At 38.1% G+C, this 17274-nt stretch overlaps 1 protein-coding gene across 7 annotated transcripts in view; it reads right to left on the reverse strand.

The window, feature by feature from the left end:
- SNX14 (sorting nexin 14) overlaps positions 1-17274 on the reverse strand; it is a 52140-nt gene that overhangs the window by 4910 nt on the left and 29956 nt on the right. For all 7 annotated transcript variants that reach the window (XM_030446889.1, XM_030446882.1, XM_030446885.1 and 4 more), the window contains 8 exons: positions 16801-16933; positions 11345-11546; positions 10340-10423; positions 10108-10208; positions 9721-9832; positions 7748-7788; positions 7400-7519; positions 272-395 (listed from right to left, as the gene is read on the reverse strand). In XM_030446889.1, the coding sequence (XP_030302749.1) occupies positions 272-395; positions 7400-7519; positions 7748-7788; positions 9721-9832; positions 10108-10208; positions 10340-10423; positions 11345-11546; positions 16801-16933 (917 nt within the window). The remainder of the gene's footprint in view (positions 1-271; positions 396-7399; positions 7520-7747; positions 7789-9720; positions 9833-10107; positions 10209-10339; positions 10424-11344; positions 11547-16800; positions 16934-17274) is intronic.

Here is a 17274-nt window from a genome sequence, read left to right on the forward strand (position 1 = left end):
AGGGCAGGGACCTACTCCTGTAAGCTCATATTCTGATATGCAGAAAGACAGACACATAACAAAACAACTGAGCAATAATGAATGATAAGTTATGATATTTCAGCACAGCAATGAAGTCTTATAAAGACTGTATTTCTAAGCTGTATACTTTTAAGCTTGCAAGTGCTAAATGATATACGATTACTGCAACAGAATTTTATTTCTTACCAGGGAACCAAAACTATGTATTTGCCATGAAGTATAAGAATAATGAAGAGAAATCCCTTCTTACCAACAAACATTAAGTAGTCGTAGACTCCTTCTACAGTCATCATTTCCATGAAGTAGTTCTGATTTTGTCGTCTTTCTATATTCTCAGACCGGTTTGCATTATTCTTGAATAAGTCATTGAAAAGCTAAAAACAGAAAAATGAGACTGAAAACATTGCATTCAAAGGCAATAGGATAGACATCCGTTCTTTGGGTTGGTTGTTTGGGTTTTGCTTTGATTTTTGTTGTTGTTTCTTTTAGTTAGAAGTAGCTTTTTTCCCAGAGCTCTGAACTAATCTGTTTTTTTTTAAAGAAACTCTTCACTTTCCAAAATGGAAATGGGTGGAAATAGCATGTCACATGTAGTCAAGATACCTAGCAACCAAAACACCTGGATTCAGAACAAATCAGCAGGGTGACCAAAACTTTGATTTCTTTAATTAAGTCCTTTTGTTCCTGACACCTTCATGCATATAGACTTCTACCATAGGCACTGATTCCTTTGATGTACCCCACCCTGTCAATGAGCAGCATAAAGGACACCAAGTTTGTCAGTCTTAACTTATAAAGGATCCCTATGACATCCACATCTTCCTAGAATTTCCTGTTGGCTTCCATTTTGAAATAAATACAATGGTTTCTGGACAACATATCCAGCTTTTTACATGGAGAAGTCCCTTTTTCCCCTTCCAGTTTGATTACTTATAGCAAAAACATAACGAATCATTCTAAGTTGTTATCCTACTTCTCCATGTCTCCCACCACCACCATGATCCCTCTGTTCCTGGTCTTTCATTCCTCAACAAGATATTATGATAATACTTGTAAAATCACAAGAAGCTCCTGCATTCCATAAGAAGATCCATACACCCTGTGCACTCCTCCCCCCTGCCAAGCCTGTGGGCTCCAGCAGCTGGAAATGAAGAGTTCTCTGATTCCTGAGGCTCTCCACATTTGACAATACCTAGCGATCACCATTAACAGTTTATTTTAAATTATCTTATCCCCAAGACTGTTGATCTAAAGATAAAAAAGAATTTATATAAAATGCTCTGTATTATGAAAAAGAAAGTTCAAAAGTTTATGCCATCCCAGAACTAAAAGCAAACACAACATAATTATAGCGTTGCCTAAGTTGAGATGATTGCTACCAACAGATTTCTCTGTGTCACTCCCAAATTAAAAATAGTTCCAAGGAATGGGAAGTAATTTGCTTGTATATAGTTCTTTTTCTGTAGATTAATTCTCCCTGAAATAAATCAGGCCAGAAAACATCCGTATCACAACAGACTCTGAATCATGCCACTTTCTAAACTGAACGCTCTGCAACTACATCAGGAAACCTAGCAAGACTCAGGTTTTCTACTTGTATTTCTTCAGGCCCTCTCTTCTGTTAAGTACTGAACTGCTGGTATTATCTTCATAAGGTTCACTCAAACTAAACAACACCAAGTTATTACATAAATCACATGAAAGAGCAAATATGGTTAATGCACTGGTGGATGACTGGTATCCAGGAAAATAAAAAACCTAAAAGAACACATAATTATTCACACCTACTGTATGAAAGCGTTTCTGGTATGTTGTTTAAAAAACCCTTTATAAACTGAAGTCTCTATCCTTCTCAGTACTGGGAAAAAAATCTTAGTTTAATTATTGTAACTTAAATAAGAACCTCATTTATTTTGTAGATACACCCCATGACCTTACAAGGGCCATGCACACTGAGCCAACTCAAAGCAGCTCATTGTGCAACACAGATGAAGGTTCAGAGGAGTGTGCACAGGACAAGCTGAATCATTAACAGCAGTCTAGTAGGTGATCTATAGAAAAAAATCAAGCATGAAGGCTCTTGAGGGCAAAGCTTTTTGACTTCCAGAAGTTATTTCAACTTCCACCCCAAAGCACAAGCAGTGTCTTGGATGCTGTTTGTACCTTTGCACATGAGTAATCCATCTTGCACGTTAAATTTAATGGTTCCTTGGCCACTTTCAATCTTTGAAAGCACACTGCATTTCAGAAAGCCACAGCAAATCAATGCATTACAAAAATTAGTAAGACAATTTTCAGTTCTAATAAAGTCTGTACCTTGCATTGTCACAGCTCAAGGGTGTGTTCTACAGTCCTTAGCAATGCAAGTCTGCAGGGTGCAGCAGACATAACACAAAGGGGCACTGCACCTCTGCTTACAAGGTGGTTTGCACTTTACAGGATTTTGGCTAAGGAAAGCCAAGTGAAAAACATGCAGTCAGATAGCTAACACAAAAGTTGAGATTACATTTGCAATTCAGATAAGCACAGGATTTGGCTTTATAAATGTTTCTGCCCATGTTAACATTTGAGACTTAATATAACGCTCACTCTTCTAATTAGACTGAAAAAACACAAGCAAGACAAACTCCAATCCTATTGTTTTTCATACCTTTAACATTAAAGAGTAACTGTGGTCATAACCATAAAATATTCTCAAAAGACTTTCAATAAGGATATTCTACAGATTAGTACTGGTCAATAATGAAAGCCAAGGTCTTGAAGCAAGTGGAAAGTAAAAGGCCTGTATTAAGAAAAAGACCAAAGTAATCCCTTGTACTATTGTACCTTGATGGGAAAAGCTAGCAAAATAGGCAAGAATGCTTTACATGAACTGCCTAATAGAAAAAAGGTTACTCAACACTTAGTAAGTGCATATGCAAATACACACCCATACATTCCAGCATAGGTGTGAAGTTTGTAGAAGCAATACCAGAGTTATGAACAATATTCACAACCAGAAACATTAACTTCTCCCCTGGTTTTCCTGCTCATTTGCAAAGTACAGATGACTGCACCAAAATGGTAAGAAGAAATAATGTATGTAGTGCCTTGGCCACAACAGTTAATGCCTGAAAATCAACCACATCCTTCTCCAAGTAACTATGCATAAATATGCATTATCTTGTTGGTGTCCCACAGGCAGATTTCATTGCTGTTGGCAGGTCACAACAAGGCAGCAGAACAATGCCTTTGTAGGCATATTTTGCAAAGTCTGCATTAGCTGAGAAGTCCTGACCTACTAGCACAAGTCTTACAAAAAAATAAGACAGATGAGTTGCTTAGAAACCTTCCAAATTAAAATCGTAGGTGAGGAAGCCAGAAATCCTGATGGTGACCGGAGGGGAGGACCTGGGGTTTACGTTCACTTTTTTGTTTTAACCAGGGAGGTTGGTAACTCTTTCCATCTAGTGGATTTGATTCAGGCTAAAATCCAATTGCCCCTGGCTGTACATTAAGGCTGACTACCCATGTTCATTGTGCATTTGTAACTAGAAGTCTTCCTATTGATACTCAAAACACACATAGACGTGTGCCAGGAATATTCAAAATGAATCAGCATGCAGAGAGTCTTTCAGAGAAGTAGGCACACTTCTGACTGAACTCAAGTTTTCACCTGCCCTGACAGACTTTTAGGCTTTCCTTATTCAGCCTGCTGGTGAAAAGGCAGCCTGGGTGTACCCTATTCATGGCAATAGAATTGGGAGCACTAGGGAATGTGCATTGTACTCAGCAGATTCCAACGTGTTGGTACTGGAACAAACAGATCTCTGTCAGGCAAGGTATGTAAGAACACTGTGGCAATACAAGAACAAGCTGGAAATAGACTCTGGCATTTGCCAAAAAATTCTGTGTTGAAAAACTTTGCCATGAGATAGCATGCTCTTCTCTCAGACAGGCAGTCAGAAAGTGCTGTTCATCCATCTCTACAGCTGCCTGATGGATCACACAGTCCTGCTACAGACACTCAGCACCACCAGGAGGTCAGAGAGTCAGGCTACTGCTTGTATCTTCACAAAGACATTACATGGCACAACAGAAGTGAAACTGCAGAACTGAACAACTCAAGCCTATGCCACGTGCGTTTGGGTGGGTAGGGAAGGGTGTTACCTCAGTCTACCTTTGGTCTGGCCTTTGGACTGAACACCCTTGGTACCTGCATTCCTAGACAGGGTTTTCCAGATTAGTTTCATCTGAAATAAATTTATTTAATGAGTTCCATGACAGCTTCCCTAATGTAAGAGAAAATGTGATTCATCCCAGATCTGAACCTAAATGGTCTGGCTGATGAAACTAGTGTAGGTCACAAATCAAATCCAAGAAGTGGCAAAATGTAAATGAGACATTGTCCTGCCATGCAACTTGGTACCAAGCTTTTCCCAACCATAGGCTGACTTGAGAAAGAGAAAACTGTCTCCCAAGGAAGGCAGCAAGCACCCCAACAAATCAGCAAAAGGATTAAATTTCACAATATGCATGGGCAGACCTTAGCATGACACAGCACAATCTGGGATTTCAAATCTCAGATAATTGCAGTTACTGGGTGAGTAAGTGGGTGCGTTCTGGATAAACTGATAGATGGGAAATCAGTGAGGATGCAGTCACCACATTAATTCCTTATGCACACATGCCTCTGCTGGTCAAAATCAGCACTATAGTTTGAACACAAGCAGGTACTGAGATGTGATCACAGTCTTGCAGCATCCCCAAAGGCAAAGCATTTAGAGTGCCCAGCATTAAATAACAGTCATAGCTCTACAAGAGATATACTGAAGTCTGAAACATTCCACGCATTTATCAGCAAACGGCTCCCCAAAGCAGACTTCTTTGGGAAACAAAAAAGAACATCTGAAATATCTGTAGAACCAATTACTTCTTAATACAGCTAACTAGAATAAACTTGCTCAGAAAAACAGCAAACTCACTCTCACAATACATAGTATGAAGAAGTGGGGAGCTTGGCCTCAGCTTCATCTTTTTTGCTCTCTGCAAAGGAACTTGGAGCTCACGACAAAAGCACCTTTACAGGCAAACAGCAGCATGAGCAACAACTTTGACTCAGCCTCTACAACTTGAGTCTCCAAGGGAGTGCATACATGGACAGTTAGTCAGCAGTGACAAGCAGGTTTCCCCCACAATACTATTTCTGAAAATGACATTAGAAAACAGAAGGCAGTAAATATCTATGTTCTGTTTAAGGAAACTTCAGTATTCCATAATGAAAGCCAAAGTGCAGCCAGCTCTTTGCTTTCATGGGATCACCGTGGTTGAATAGAATTCAGAAAACCTCATTTCAAAGCCTGAATTTCTGTACACATGCTCTTTTCCAAGAATAACATGCTGACACTTCAGAGAATAAGCCTGCATTGTAACAGAGCAATGCTATGTTCATTTTAATTCCTCAAAGTTTTTCTAAGCAAACTTCAGAAAGAAGCTTTTCTTCACAGGAACACTTCAGAGGGCAAAGCTTATTTCTCAAATGTTCTAAGTATGATAAATACATTAAAGCTACTGAATTTGTTCTTGACAGATCAAAGTAAAAAATTAACTGTTTATACTATGCTATTATATGCTGTCAGCTGTTTTATAACAGTTTAAGTACTTATGCAGGTACTGTTCCTAGCACAAGTCAAAAACTCTACATCTGATCTTTAAAACTGATGTTACTTTCATATCCCTGTGAATAGTCAGCAACAGCAAAGTATCTTAACCTTGGAAACAGGGTCCAAGGTAAGAAAGAATCTGAATGAAGAATACCAATTTTGCATCAGTGCACATGTAAGCCAACACTGCAACACTGGCTCTAGTAATTCAGACTTCAGATTTAGTGCTGTTTTAAACAAATTGAAACAATACCCTGCTGAAATTTAAACAAATTAAGAGATTAAGCTGTCATTATACTTAATCAATATAAAAGTTTTGTAGCTGCAAATTGTGCTGTAACACTATAAAAAAATTGTAAAGGAAATCAAAAGGTCAATTGTTTTTAAAAAGAACCACAAAAGAATGCTGGGCTTCTAGCTCTTGCAAGAAGAAAATAAGCATAGACTGAACTTTTCACCAATACTCTTCCAGTCTCCCAACACTCTTCCAGCTTCCAATTGTTTTCAACTAAAAAAAAAAGGTTCAAGATCTGAACACAGTTTCTCTCCTGGTAATCATCCTCAATGTATTTCCTTTTTGTGAATTTTTCTAGTCTCACCTAATAATTGTTTAAACTTTTAGTATTCAAATCTTCTGATAAAGAATTGCACAGCTCTACTAACCCTGCAAGAACTACCATTTTTAGTTTTTAATCTGGTTCCCACCTTCATTTACTACCTCTTAGCTTTTGCAAGAGAATAGAGCGAAATAAAAAATCCCCTCCCCTTACACTATGCACTTTTTTTTTCACTATCACACATTTCCATTTATCACTTTGGAAAATTAAGTGTCCCAGTTTACCCAGTCCAACTTCAACTCCTCTTCCCAAAGCAGGCAAGACAGCAGAAATGTGTACAGTACTGAGTTTTCTTTTAGAACCTCTCACATGGCAAAATATGTGCACATTAAATATTTTGTCCCAGATCACATCAACTCTGTAACACTGAGCTTAGGTCTCTGAAATCCTGGCCCAGAAACAATACTCCACTGTAAATCCCACACACATGAACACTCTAGAGCATTCTAACACAGAAATATAAAGACCAGTGTCTTTTTAAAGCTCCTGAAGCTAATGGAAGTCTTTCAAGTAAGTTTTCCCAGGCTCTAGCCAAAAATTAGGAAAAGAACTATCTTATCCTGAAGTGAAGTAAAAGGTTGAAATTGGAAGGATTGGGCTTTAACAGTGGCAATGTTAAAGAGAAGAACTATACTTAAATTATATAGTTAACCTATTATGTACACCCAGACATTAATGAACCATATACTAACATTTTAAAGGCAGATAAACAGGTATCAGCACCTTGACAATTTTCATCAGACAACAGGTTCAGCAAACACTCAAGTTTTTTGTCTTTGAAAAGGAAGCTCCATTACGATATTAAAACTTTCCCCATTTTTACACCTTTCTTTGCTTTCTTCTCTCTGGACTTCCCAAGCTCTTAACTTGGCATCCTCACCTCCAAATCCAGTAAGAATTATTAGAAGAAAAAAAAGAGCAAGCCAAACCCCAAAAGTCTTTTAAGTCATTCAGACTATTTACTGTGCATTTCCATTCTTTCCCTTGAGTGAAAAGATAACACAAAATAAGTAAGCTGTTACATTTATAATTTTTTTTCTGCTTATTCTCTGCATTTTCAGAGTATGGTCGATTTTCTTCCACTCCTGTGAAGTGGGGAAGGAAGATGACTTACTGTACCTTTTTATTGTTCTCAGAAGTGGGACTCAGAATGGTAAGTTCAGGCCTACTTGGTTTAGGCTTGGGAGATTCACAGGAGTTGATAAAATTCATTATGAATGGCTCCAAATGCTGACCTCTCTGAAATAAGATATGAATGACCTGTCACTTGCATGCTAATACAAAGAAAAACAAAACATTGAGTTTCCAAACAAATTTTTTACTAGCCTGTAAGTTACCAACATTGCTACACTGGCTCTAGTAATTCAGATTTCAGATTAAGAAGATGAAATTTAGCCAAATTTAAGATTAAGCTGCCAGCTTAAATTAGTTACTGAAGTTGAAATGCTGGAAACCTGGAAAATTTACCTCTTTCATCAGCTTTCCTGGAACAGATTTTATAATTTTACCTGTAATTAGAAACAAAAAAACCACGTTCCATTATCACTATTTAAGACATTCTGTTCTGCTACATATTATGTACTCATTGTCTAATATTTAATTTAAAAACACAAAAGTTTTTTTAAAAATCTTGTTCTCATTTTAATTTGGCACAAGAAGTATGAAAAGGAAGTCTTCCACGTATCCATCCTGTAACTTCATGCTCTTTAAAAAAAGACACTTAAAATATGAAAAATAGTACAGGTGATTATCTGAATACTTTTCTTAAAAAAACAAGCTCAAACATAAATAGATATAGAACCATAACAGCAGTACTCTATGACACCAGTATAGGCACAATTTTTTCTATCACCCTTCATTAATCACAAAAGAAATTACAGGGAATTTTCTTTCCCTGAAGAGATTGGCTATTCCGAAGAGATTCTGGAAGGACAGAGTCTTGAAAATCTGGCGAGTAAAGTTTTACAAATTGGACAGGCTACAGATATGGGCTTAAAAATCAGCTCTGCTGTCCTGTTAAGGCTATCAGGATAGAGCACAGTAACTTTGAATGCTGAAAACTGCAAGTGTCTAAGATCAGGGTTTTTTAAACACTCTATTTACAGTAATATTTGTTGTATCTACATGTCATTAAAATTTGGAACTTGGATCAAAAAATATGTACAAGGATAAAATTATAATAATAAAATTGCTCATTCTCACAAAAATCCCAATTGAAATGCCAAGACTCATTTAAAGGATGTATGGAAGTGAAGCACAGTCTCAGACATGGGATGCATGACAGCAAACAGTTTAATTATAACCTTTTCTTAACACTGTGAAGCTGGTTTGAGGGGGGAGGCGTGGTGCCTTAAACAAAACAAAACCTACAAAACCCTTTCACTAGAAGATGACAGCAATAATCTCATTCAGCAGCTCAGTAAGCAGACTAAGAGAATGGCCATCAGGAGGTTCACACCACCACAGGCAGCAGCAGAAATGCAGTGGCACAGTTCAGACACAGCTTTCCTGGACCATGCTGATGCAAGAGTATAGTGTAACGAGGCAACCAGGTGCCACTAATTGCCAGGGAGTGAGCATGAGCTTGTGTCTCAGGACTCACCTTTTATTGGCCCCCTGGTCCTGCTCATGCTCAGTGGGGGCCCGCCCTAATTGGGCACAGGTGGGCTTGACACAAGCTCATGCCCACTGCCTGGCAATTAGTGGCACCTGGTTGCCTTGTTACACCATACAAGAGCCAAATGTGCTACAATACAGGAAGACAGAAGGGCCATGAAGTTGACTTTACCAGCTCAGCCTCACTATCTTGAGGCAGCTATGTTGCAGCCAAGCTGTAAAGTCATACTACAGTCTACTTTTTTTGATTTATTATCAGCTGTTACACTAAGACAGCAAGAATTTCTCAGCTCCTCATTTTCCACGTGGCCTGCCTCTATCACACGTGCCATTGCTTCGAATTCTACTAAGGAGCTTGTGTTAAAAGAGACCTAGCTAATACTCAAAATACTAAATATTGTAGTTTTCAGATTAAAAAGAAAGTCTAATCAACTAACACTCAAAGGTAATTTATATTAAGAATGCCATGGGACACGTAAACAATGACTGATGTGCAGATTTGACTCATGACAATACTGTAAGTCTTCTTGAAACTATGAAATTTGCTACAGAAATCTTATCATCATACTAGTTGACACAAAGATTCAAAAGCAATCACTTCAACATTTTTTTCCAGAATCTCAAAATGTCTTTTTTCTTCAAGGAAAAAGTATCAGTGCATCTTGCTTGTCAAGCTGTAATTTTAAGAATCCTTCTCCTTCGCATCCCTTGTTTCCCACATCTAAGTCCTTACACAAGAGTTATTTATTCATTACTACTATCATTCAATCACACTAGCTACAATATTGCTATTTGTCAGCATAAACAACTAGCATATTACATACCAAGATTCAGATCGGGCAACATTTTATCAAGAAACTGAGTCTCTCCTCCATTAGGGGACAGGAAGTCAGCCAACAGCTGGCTGTTACTAAGCTCAGGATGCTGCAGAAGTTTCTTTGAGACAGAAGAAAGAAGTACATCAGTTCTAATCTTTAAAAATTAGTTTCTCTACAGAAAAAACATATTCAAAGAGCATCATGTTATCATTGTCATTTGTGAAAGATTTCTGTTTTCAGTAACACAATATTTTAACAAGTTTTATTTGCCTGTTTGAACCCTTTCTGTAACTCAGGTTACTTAGAAATAAACAAAAAATTAGCAAGTGTTCTGTTATTATGTTTATAGTATTAGCTGTGGAGTATTCTTAGCTCCAAAAGTTTGTTTGATACCTGCAGGTATTCCTGAAACTCCTCTCTCTTGGATTTTAAGAACTCATAGTTCTTGGGGCCTATGATTCTCTTGGAGGGAAGCTGAGCATCAGGAAATGTACCTTAAAGAGAAATCAGAGATTAAATTATTCTTCTAATGCAGCAAACATTTATTTCATTATTTTAAAATCAGATCAATACTGAATGATAATCAGAGCATCAGCAAAGTGGCTCCAGCTGATGGAAAACATACCATGAAATTCTGTTAGCTTTGACTCAAGCACATAAAATTCAAGGTACCTCCTGTAGACAGACCAGTGTTCAGGTTCATGGCCAACTGGGACAAAAAAAAAAAAAAGTTAAAAATAAATCAGGCTTTATGCCACTTGAGAGACAAATTAGGCAACATATCCTGGATTATTGTGGGTAAAAAACCTCAGAGATATTAGTCCCCTATTCTGAAGTAGCAAAAGCAAAAAAACCTCCAGGCAAGTAATTTAAGTGTTAAAATCCATACCTGGTAGACAAGACCCAGCACTACCATCTCACTTAGGGGTTCCCTAAAATTTAAACTATGGAGCACTGCATAAATCCAAAATGTAACAGGGCTGACTTTGCTCTATCTATTTCCAAGCTTTTAACCAAATGACTTACAGAAATACTACTTCTTTAACACAGCCCTTTGCACCATCTGCTGGAATCCTGATCATCCTTCCTCCTGGGAGATACCACTGACTCTTACTGTGCAAGTATCAGTTTCACTAACACCAACATATGCAGCCCCAGGGTGGTGCTGGGTTGCCCACTCAATATGGATGCATTGTGACATAGTGATAAACTATCTGCAAAACAGGATGTTTCCTAATATGCAAAATGTTTTCATTTCCTAAGAACTACTTTGTAAGCTTATAGGAGAAGGTATTTATTTTTCATTATTTCAAAGTTCAGAGTGGGTGAAATAAAAATATGCCAAGTGTTTACTAATATAAACTGTAGGATCAATATTTTTTGAAGGATAAAATCTCAAACTCTGGCATGAACTAAACTGATTCCTGCTGAGAACTTGGTTCTCAACTTAAAAATACTAAATGTGATCACTTAGCTCTCAAAGACATTTCCTCTGCATTTTCAAGTCATTATTTCAAAACCAGAAAAACATATATGTAAAATACACTGCAACAGCCATCAGAATACAGTGCACTACAATATTGTGAGTTCACCTGTAAATGACATTTTATCTGTCCACAACATTTCTTACCTGCCCTTCTATCGTTTCTCTCGACATCAATGCAGAATACAGGAATTCTTTCCTTTCTGTCTTTTCTTTCCAAGGAGGGATCATCAAAAAAATCTACATATGGGATGCTAATTTTCCATGCAGCAAGGTTGCGAGGTGTATTTGGGGTACTAACAGCCTCCTCAGGAGAATCATCTTCCATCACCATAATACCTTCTTCAATCTGTTGAGATTAAAAAATAAAGATCTATAGTTCTATTTTAATTGGTTCAGTCTACTTTACAAATCTTGCAATTGATAATAAAACATAAACTTACTCTTTAAGTACCTGTTATGAAGCAGTATAAGAACAAAAATTCCATTTCACTAATGGAGCTTTATTGTACATTCATTTCAATTTTTAGATCCACTGCAAATTAATTTGAAGTTTGCAACTTTTAGCAAGAACTTGCAAGTTTTTATAGCAGTATCAAGATCCATATCTGACTCTTCAGGGGAAAAAAATTTTGAAAAATGGAGGAAAAGGAGGAGGAAAAGGAGGAGGAAAAGGAGGAGGAAAAGGAGGAGGAAAAGGAGGAGGAAAAGAGGAAGAAGGAGGAAGGGGAGGAGGAAAAGGAGGAGGAAAAGGAGGAGGAAAAGGAGGAGGAAAAGGAGGAGGAAAAGGAGGAGGAAAAGGAGGAGGAAAGGAGGAGGAAAGGAGGAGGAAAGGAGGAGGAAAGGAGGAGGAAAGGAGGAGGAAAGGAAGAGGAAAGGAAGAGGAAAGGAGGAGGAAAGGAGGAGGAAAGGAGGAGGAAAGGAGGAGGAAAAGGAGGAGGAAAAGGAGGAGGAAAAGGAGGAGGAAAAGGGGAGGAAAAGGAAGGCAAGGGAGAGAAGTACTAAAGATGACAGCTGGAAGAATGCCATAGACACAGGACTGAATCCTACAGGAACCAGTCTGAGTCCAGCAGAACTGGTTGCATTGCATTTTCCAGCATACTAGGACCCAAACAGAAGACCTGAGCTTACTAAATCAGGCCAAGAAGCCATCTGAACAGAACAAGAGACAGAAGCTAAACAGGCACCAAGCTAGCAGGTATCCCAACTCCACAGCCAAGTGCAGTGGAGCAAGCTGTGGACACATCAATCTGACTGGTTCTGTCAGGTGCAATATGGCTGGGATTGAATTATTCCCACAGCCCAGAACTATTTTAAGTAAAGCCACAGTGTTACAGCATTCCCCATCAGCTCCAGTTTGAGCATCATGCTCCCAGAAACAGGTGCAACAGGGAGCAGCATATTCCTAAATCTTGTTGGCTGTGCACAGAGCAGCTCCAGGGCAGGGACTTCATGAATTGAGGTGCCATAAAACATAATGCTGATTTTTCCATATGCAAGCAGACCTTAGAAGGAGTAACACATGAATGCTGAAGAAATCCTTTCAAACTTGAACTGCAGTCTTGGCACCACACCAACGTTCAGACTACACTCCAAGCACTGCTCATCACAGACAGACTGAGCTGTCCACAGGTAAAGAACCACGGAGGTACAACACAACGTATCAAATTCTCAGGTGCCCAGCAATAACAAAAGAAGTGTTACAAATGTTTTAGGACCATAAAAAGCAGAAATATTATCTTAAATATTTAAACTGAAAAATGCAGACTGCAACAGCCACTCTTGGAAGTGTAATTATTTCTCCAGACTATGCTCAACTTGATTCTCATTTTTACCAAACAAACAAACCAAAAAAACAACCAACCAACCAAACAAACAAAAAAAAAACCCAAAAATTAAAACCCCTAAGGAATAAAACCAATTCTTGCAAATGAGGAAGCAGTAAGAGTAAGACTTGCCTTGGACTCAAATAGGTGACAAATAGCAAAACAGAATGGAGAACCTGAGAGATGAAAGATACTCTAGGGGAAGAAGTTTTTGTATTTTCATGAGTATAGGCAAGCAGGGGAAAAAAAGTAATACTGTTCCCTTATAAAAAAAGAAGTTGTTTGAATCTAGTTTAGCCTGACACCAGCCTCCAAGGGCTTCTAGAACACTGCAACCCTGCAGGGAGGAAGGAGCTGCCTGGTGAGGAGCAACTCTTCAAACTATATTATTTTAGTAAGTCTCACATAGTGATGTGAAAGTATTACCACTTGGTAAAGTTAAAATAAGAAATTTTAACATGGATTTACAACATGTGAAACTACAGCAAACTGTAAGGAACAAATCCCACTTCCAAATTCTTTTCCCTTAGCTTCATAATCTTAAGCCAAACTCCTCACAAAGGCTTAACAAGTTTTGCCTGTATTAATCTAATCAAGGCATTATGGCAATAGAGCATCCCTGAAATAATTTTGGCCATGTCTCTGTTAATGGTAACAGATGATCATGACTCAACTGCAGCTAAAACATAAATGGCTCAACACACACATGAGCAATCCTGATTCAAATTTTTTTATTGCCTTTGCATAGCATTGAAATGATCCTCAAACCCTTTACAGTGTGGACTACTATCTTCCAATGTGAATCTCTGTAGATCCACTGACTGAATCTCTCTTTTTCAAAATACCCTTTGCTTCCCCTTACCTGTTTTGATTCAATGAAAAGAGATAAGAGTAATGAGCAGTCTCAGTTGCTGCTCCACAGAGACCACACTCATTTTAGGTGGCTCTCAATTTGAGAGCTAAACCACAGGCTGTGCTCTTTCTCGAAGCAAACAAAAATAACCTCAAGCTTGGAATGAACAATTAGGGCTCACAAACTGCAGGAAAAGAGCTTACACCAATGAATGGAATAAATAAGACAGGTGCTCTCTGAACCACAGCTCCTACCCTCGTTTTCCCCCTCCCTCAGGCTTTACAGGGTTGTCACCACTGGACAGAAACAGCAGGCTTACCCAAATCTGCAGTTTTTGACTAACCTAAAAGCTTTGCAACAGACATGATCAGAACTCAACTCTTATCTTCATTTTCTGGATTAGTCTCTTTAATTTATCACTAATTGCAGCTCTCACCTCTCACCATTTATCCTGTGGTTTGATACAGTGATGACACTCCCAGCAATACACAGAGGTAGCATCAGGGCTTAGAGAAGGCAAGGGTCACTCATCTTTTTAAATGTTTATGAAGGAGCCTTTACCTCCCTGTGTGCCTTCTTCACCCAGCCCTTCTGAGGCTGTACTGAACCAGCAAAATCTCACATGCTCATAACCTCTTTTTACCAGACCCCTCAACCTGACTGGTTTTGGTAATAATACTATGTAAATTTGCAAGCTTTTCCACTGCAATAACTATAGCACCTACATTAGCTGCAGGCCAGGAAGTTTGAATTTCTGAGGGTTTTATTCTTCTTTCTAAACAAGTTACCAACCTGTAATAGTTACAGCTTGCCTCAGCCTTTTTCCATTTGTTTTATCCAACAAAGCCATATTTTAAGTGTAGAGGTTTTCGGGCTGGGAAACTACACCTATGCTTTAATTTGCAGAGTATCTCTTGCTATATTTAAAATTTAGCTGGCAAGGATTTGAGTGTGGTTTCATGGAATTACTATTAATCTTAGCACCTTACCAACCTGCTGGCCAGAGCCACAGAGAGCTGCTATCATGTATTTCTACCCCTGCATGATTTCCTTAGAGTAAGCATATGTTTCCTACAGGCTTTCACCGCAAACAAGATGCCCTTATAAAAAAAAAATGGCAAAAACAAAAGGGGAATAAAAAAAGCAAAGATATTGTTTCAATTGTGACAAAGATATTGTCACAATGCAGAGACTTCCATTTCACTACCATTCTTTACCTTTTATTAACTTTGAATCCACCAAGCTTACATTAACACCAATTACATAAATACCTAAACAGGATCTGTGTGTAGAAGGAAAAAGCTCCCATATCCTCTGCATATAAGCTAACCAAAAAGTTGCTAAATTTGTATACTGCACTGCCACCATCTTGCATTTATACTGTCACTGCCCAGATCATGTTTTTCTTGTCCCAGAAAGCTCTTCCTCTGACCTTTTGATGCTTACTAGGAAACAACACCTCAAAACTGTGACATTTCTAGTGTGGAACTCTTCAGTATTCACACATGAAGTGAAGTCATGTCTCTCTCCAGCTGTTTGGACACACAGTAATCTCAAAACAGTTTAGTGTTTTCCCCTTTTATCTTCCCATCCACACTTAGCAAGTGAAGAGACTTAAGTAGTTTCTTCCCTTTATTTGAGACAATACTGCACTTAAAGCTTTGTGTTCTTGCCAAAGCTAAATCCACTCTGTCACTTGAAAACCTTCCCTGGTAAAAATTAGTCTATCTGGTCTGTCTCTCTCACTGAATTAAGCAACTTCTCCCAAGTGAGCTGGCACAGAAACATCTTCCTTCTCCAAGCTCCACTGTTTCAATTATATTTCTATTAATTCCACTACTATAGGAAAATTATACCTTTACGCCCTTTGGCTAGCAGAGTCTATGACATTAATGCTGCAAAATGAACTCATTTTCATTAGAATCTTGCCTCACAAAGAGGTAAGTTACATCAACAAGAACTTAACTGTCCAAGTAAGTAATTCCAACAGTTCTGCCCTCTAAAGACATGAGGTAAATGAAGACATAGCCTCTGCAGAAAATTGCCTTTTTTTTTTCTGTAAAAGAAAAAAAAAAGCCACAAAAAACCCTATATAGAGTTCTAAGTTGCTGAGTCCTTCTCACCCTCTTCTGAAAGCCATTCTGAACAAAGTGAATAAACACAAACTTGTATTTACACTTTTATCTTAAGGCTGAGAAAAATGAGCTAGATGTTTATCAGGGTGATTAATGCCTAAATGTTTTCTTTGTAAGGAACAGGTACAAAAGCACTGAATTTGCAGACACACTGTAAATATCTACTGCTATCAATATCTTCTAATTCCCTTCTCTCTTTTTATAATTTTCCATTTTGTCCCCCAACTGTGCTTCAGATACCAGTGTCTCATGCAATTATTCAACCACTGGCTTCATTCATTGTTGTTTAGCATGAAAGAAAACCCCTGGAGTTGAAACACCTCAAACACACATTATTTAGAGAAAATGCTGCATCACAGACTAACTCAACAGCAATTTCTCTTCTACTGTATCAACAGCTTATCTATGGTTTTATGGCAAGATTCAGATGAAGAGCCATGCATGCAATCCTGTGCACTCCTTATCCAAAATTATAAAATGGCATGGCAAGTTTTTAAAGAAGAATTCATTGCTTGACATGGCTACTTTCTGTACCAAAGTACATAGCATTTCTCTGTACCAAAGCACTATGCTCAAAGGCACACTAAATGAGGATGTGGCCTTGACTTGTGAATGAACACAGGGAAAAAAAGGCACCTTAACTAGAAGCCAGCACATGGAAAGCCTGCAGTGAAGTATGACATCAGAAAAGGCAGAAACATAAAACTTTCAAACAAGGAAAAAAACCAAACCATAGCAAAACACAACAACATCAGACATTTAAAGACAAATTTAAAGCCCTGAACTCACAAAGTCATCTTCTCCTTCATTGAAGTTATAGTTAGGTAACATAGCTCCTTCCATTGCAGAACTCTTGAATACACCTTTTATTTTGTTGCCGATTTTGCTGATCCCAAATGATTCTCCTCTTTTCTGTGTGGTCCTAGGATTACAGAAGCCAGAGTTTACAATACATGGAATATTACTACACAGCAACAGGCCATTGCACATCATTTGCAGATAAAAGAAATAACTCTACAAACAAGTATCCAATATATTTACATCTCCATTTAAACTCAAATTAATTTATGGCAATTTTGTCCTCCGATAAAGCAGCAAAATTTCTTGATTACACTATTAAGAGATAAGAGATACCCATATGCTTAACCATGAGCAAACATTAACACTCCTTAATAGCATTCCAGTAATGCAAGAGCTAGAATAAACAATTGACTAAGCAAACCAATTCTGTTTTGGAAGCAGAAACTGTCCTATTTCTGCAGG

This window comes from Calypte anna, chromosome 3, assembly GCF_003957555.1.
Source record: "Calypte anna isolate BGI_N300 chromosome 3, bCalAnn1_v1.p, whole genome shotgun sequence".
NCBI lineage: Eukaryota > Metazoa > Chordata > Aves > Apodiformes > Trochilidae > Calypte > Calypte anna.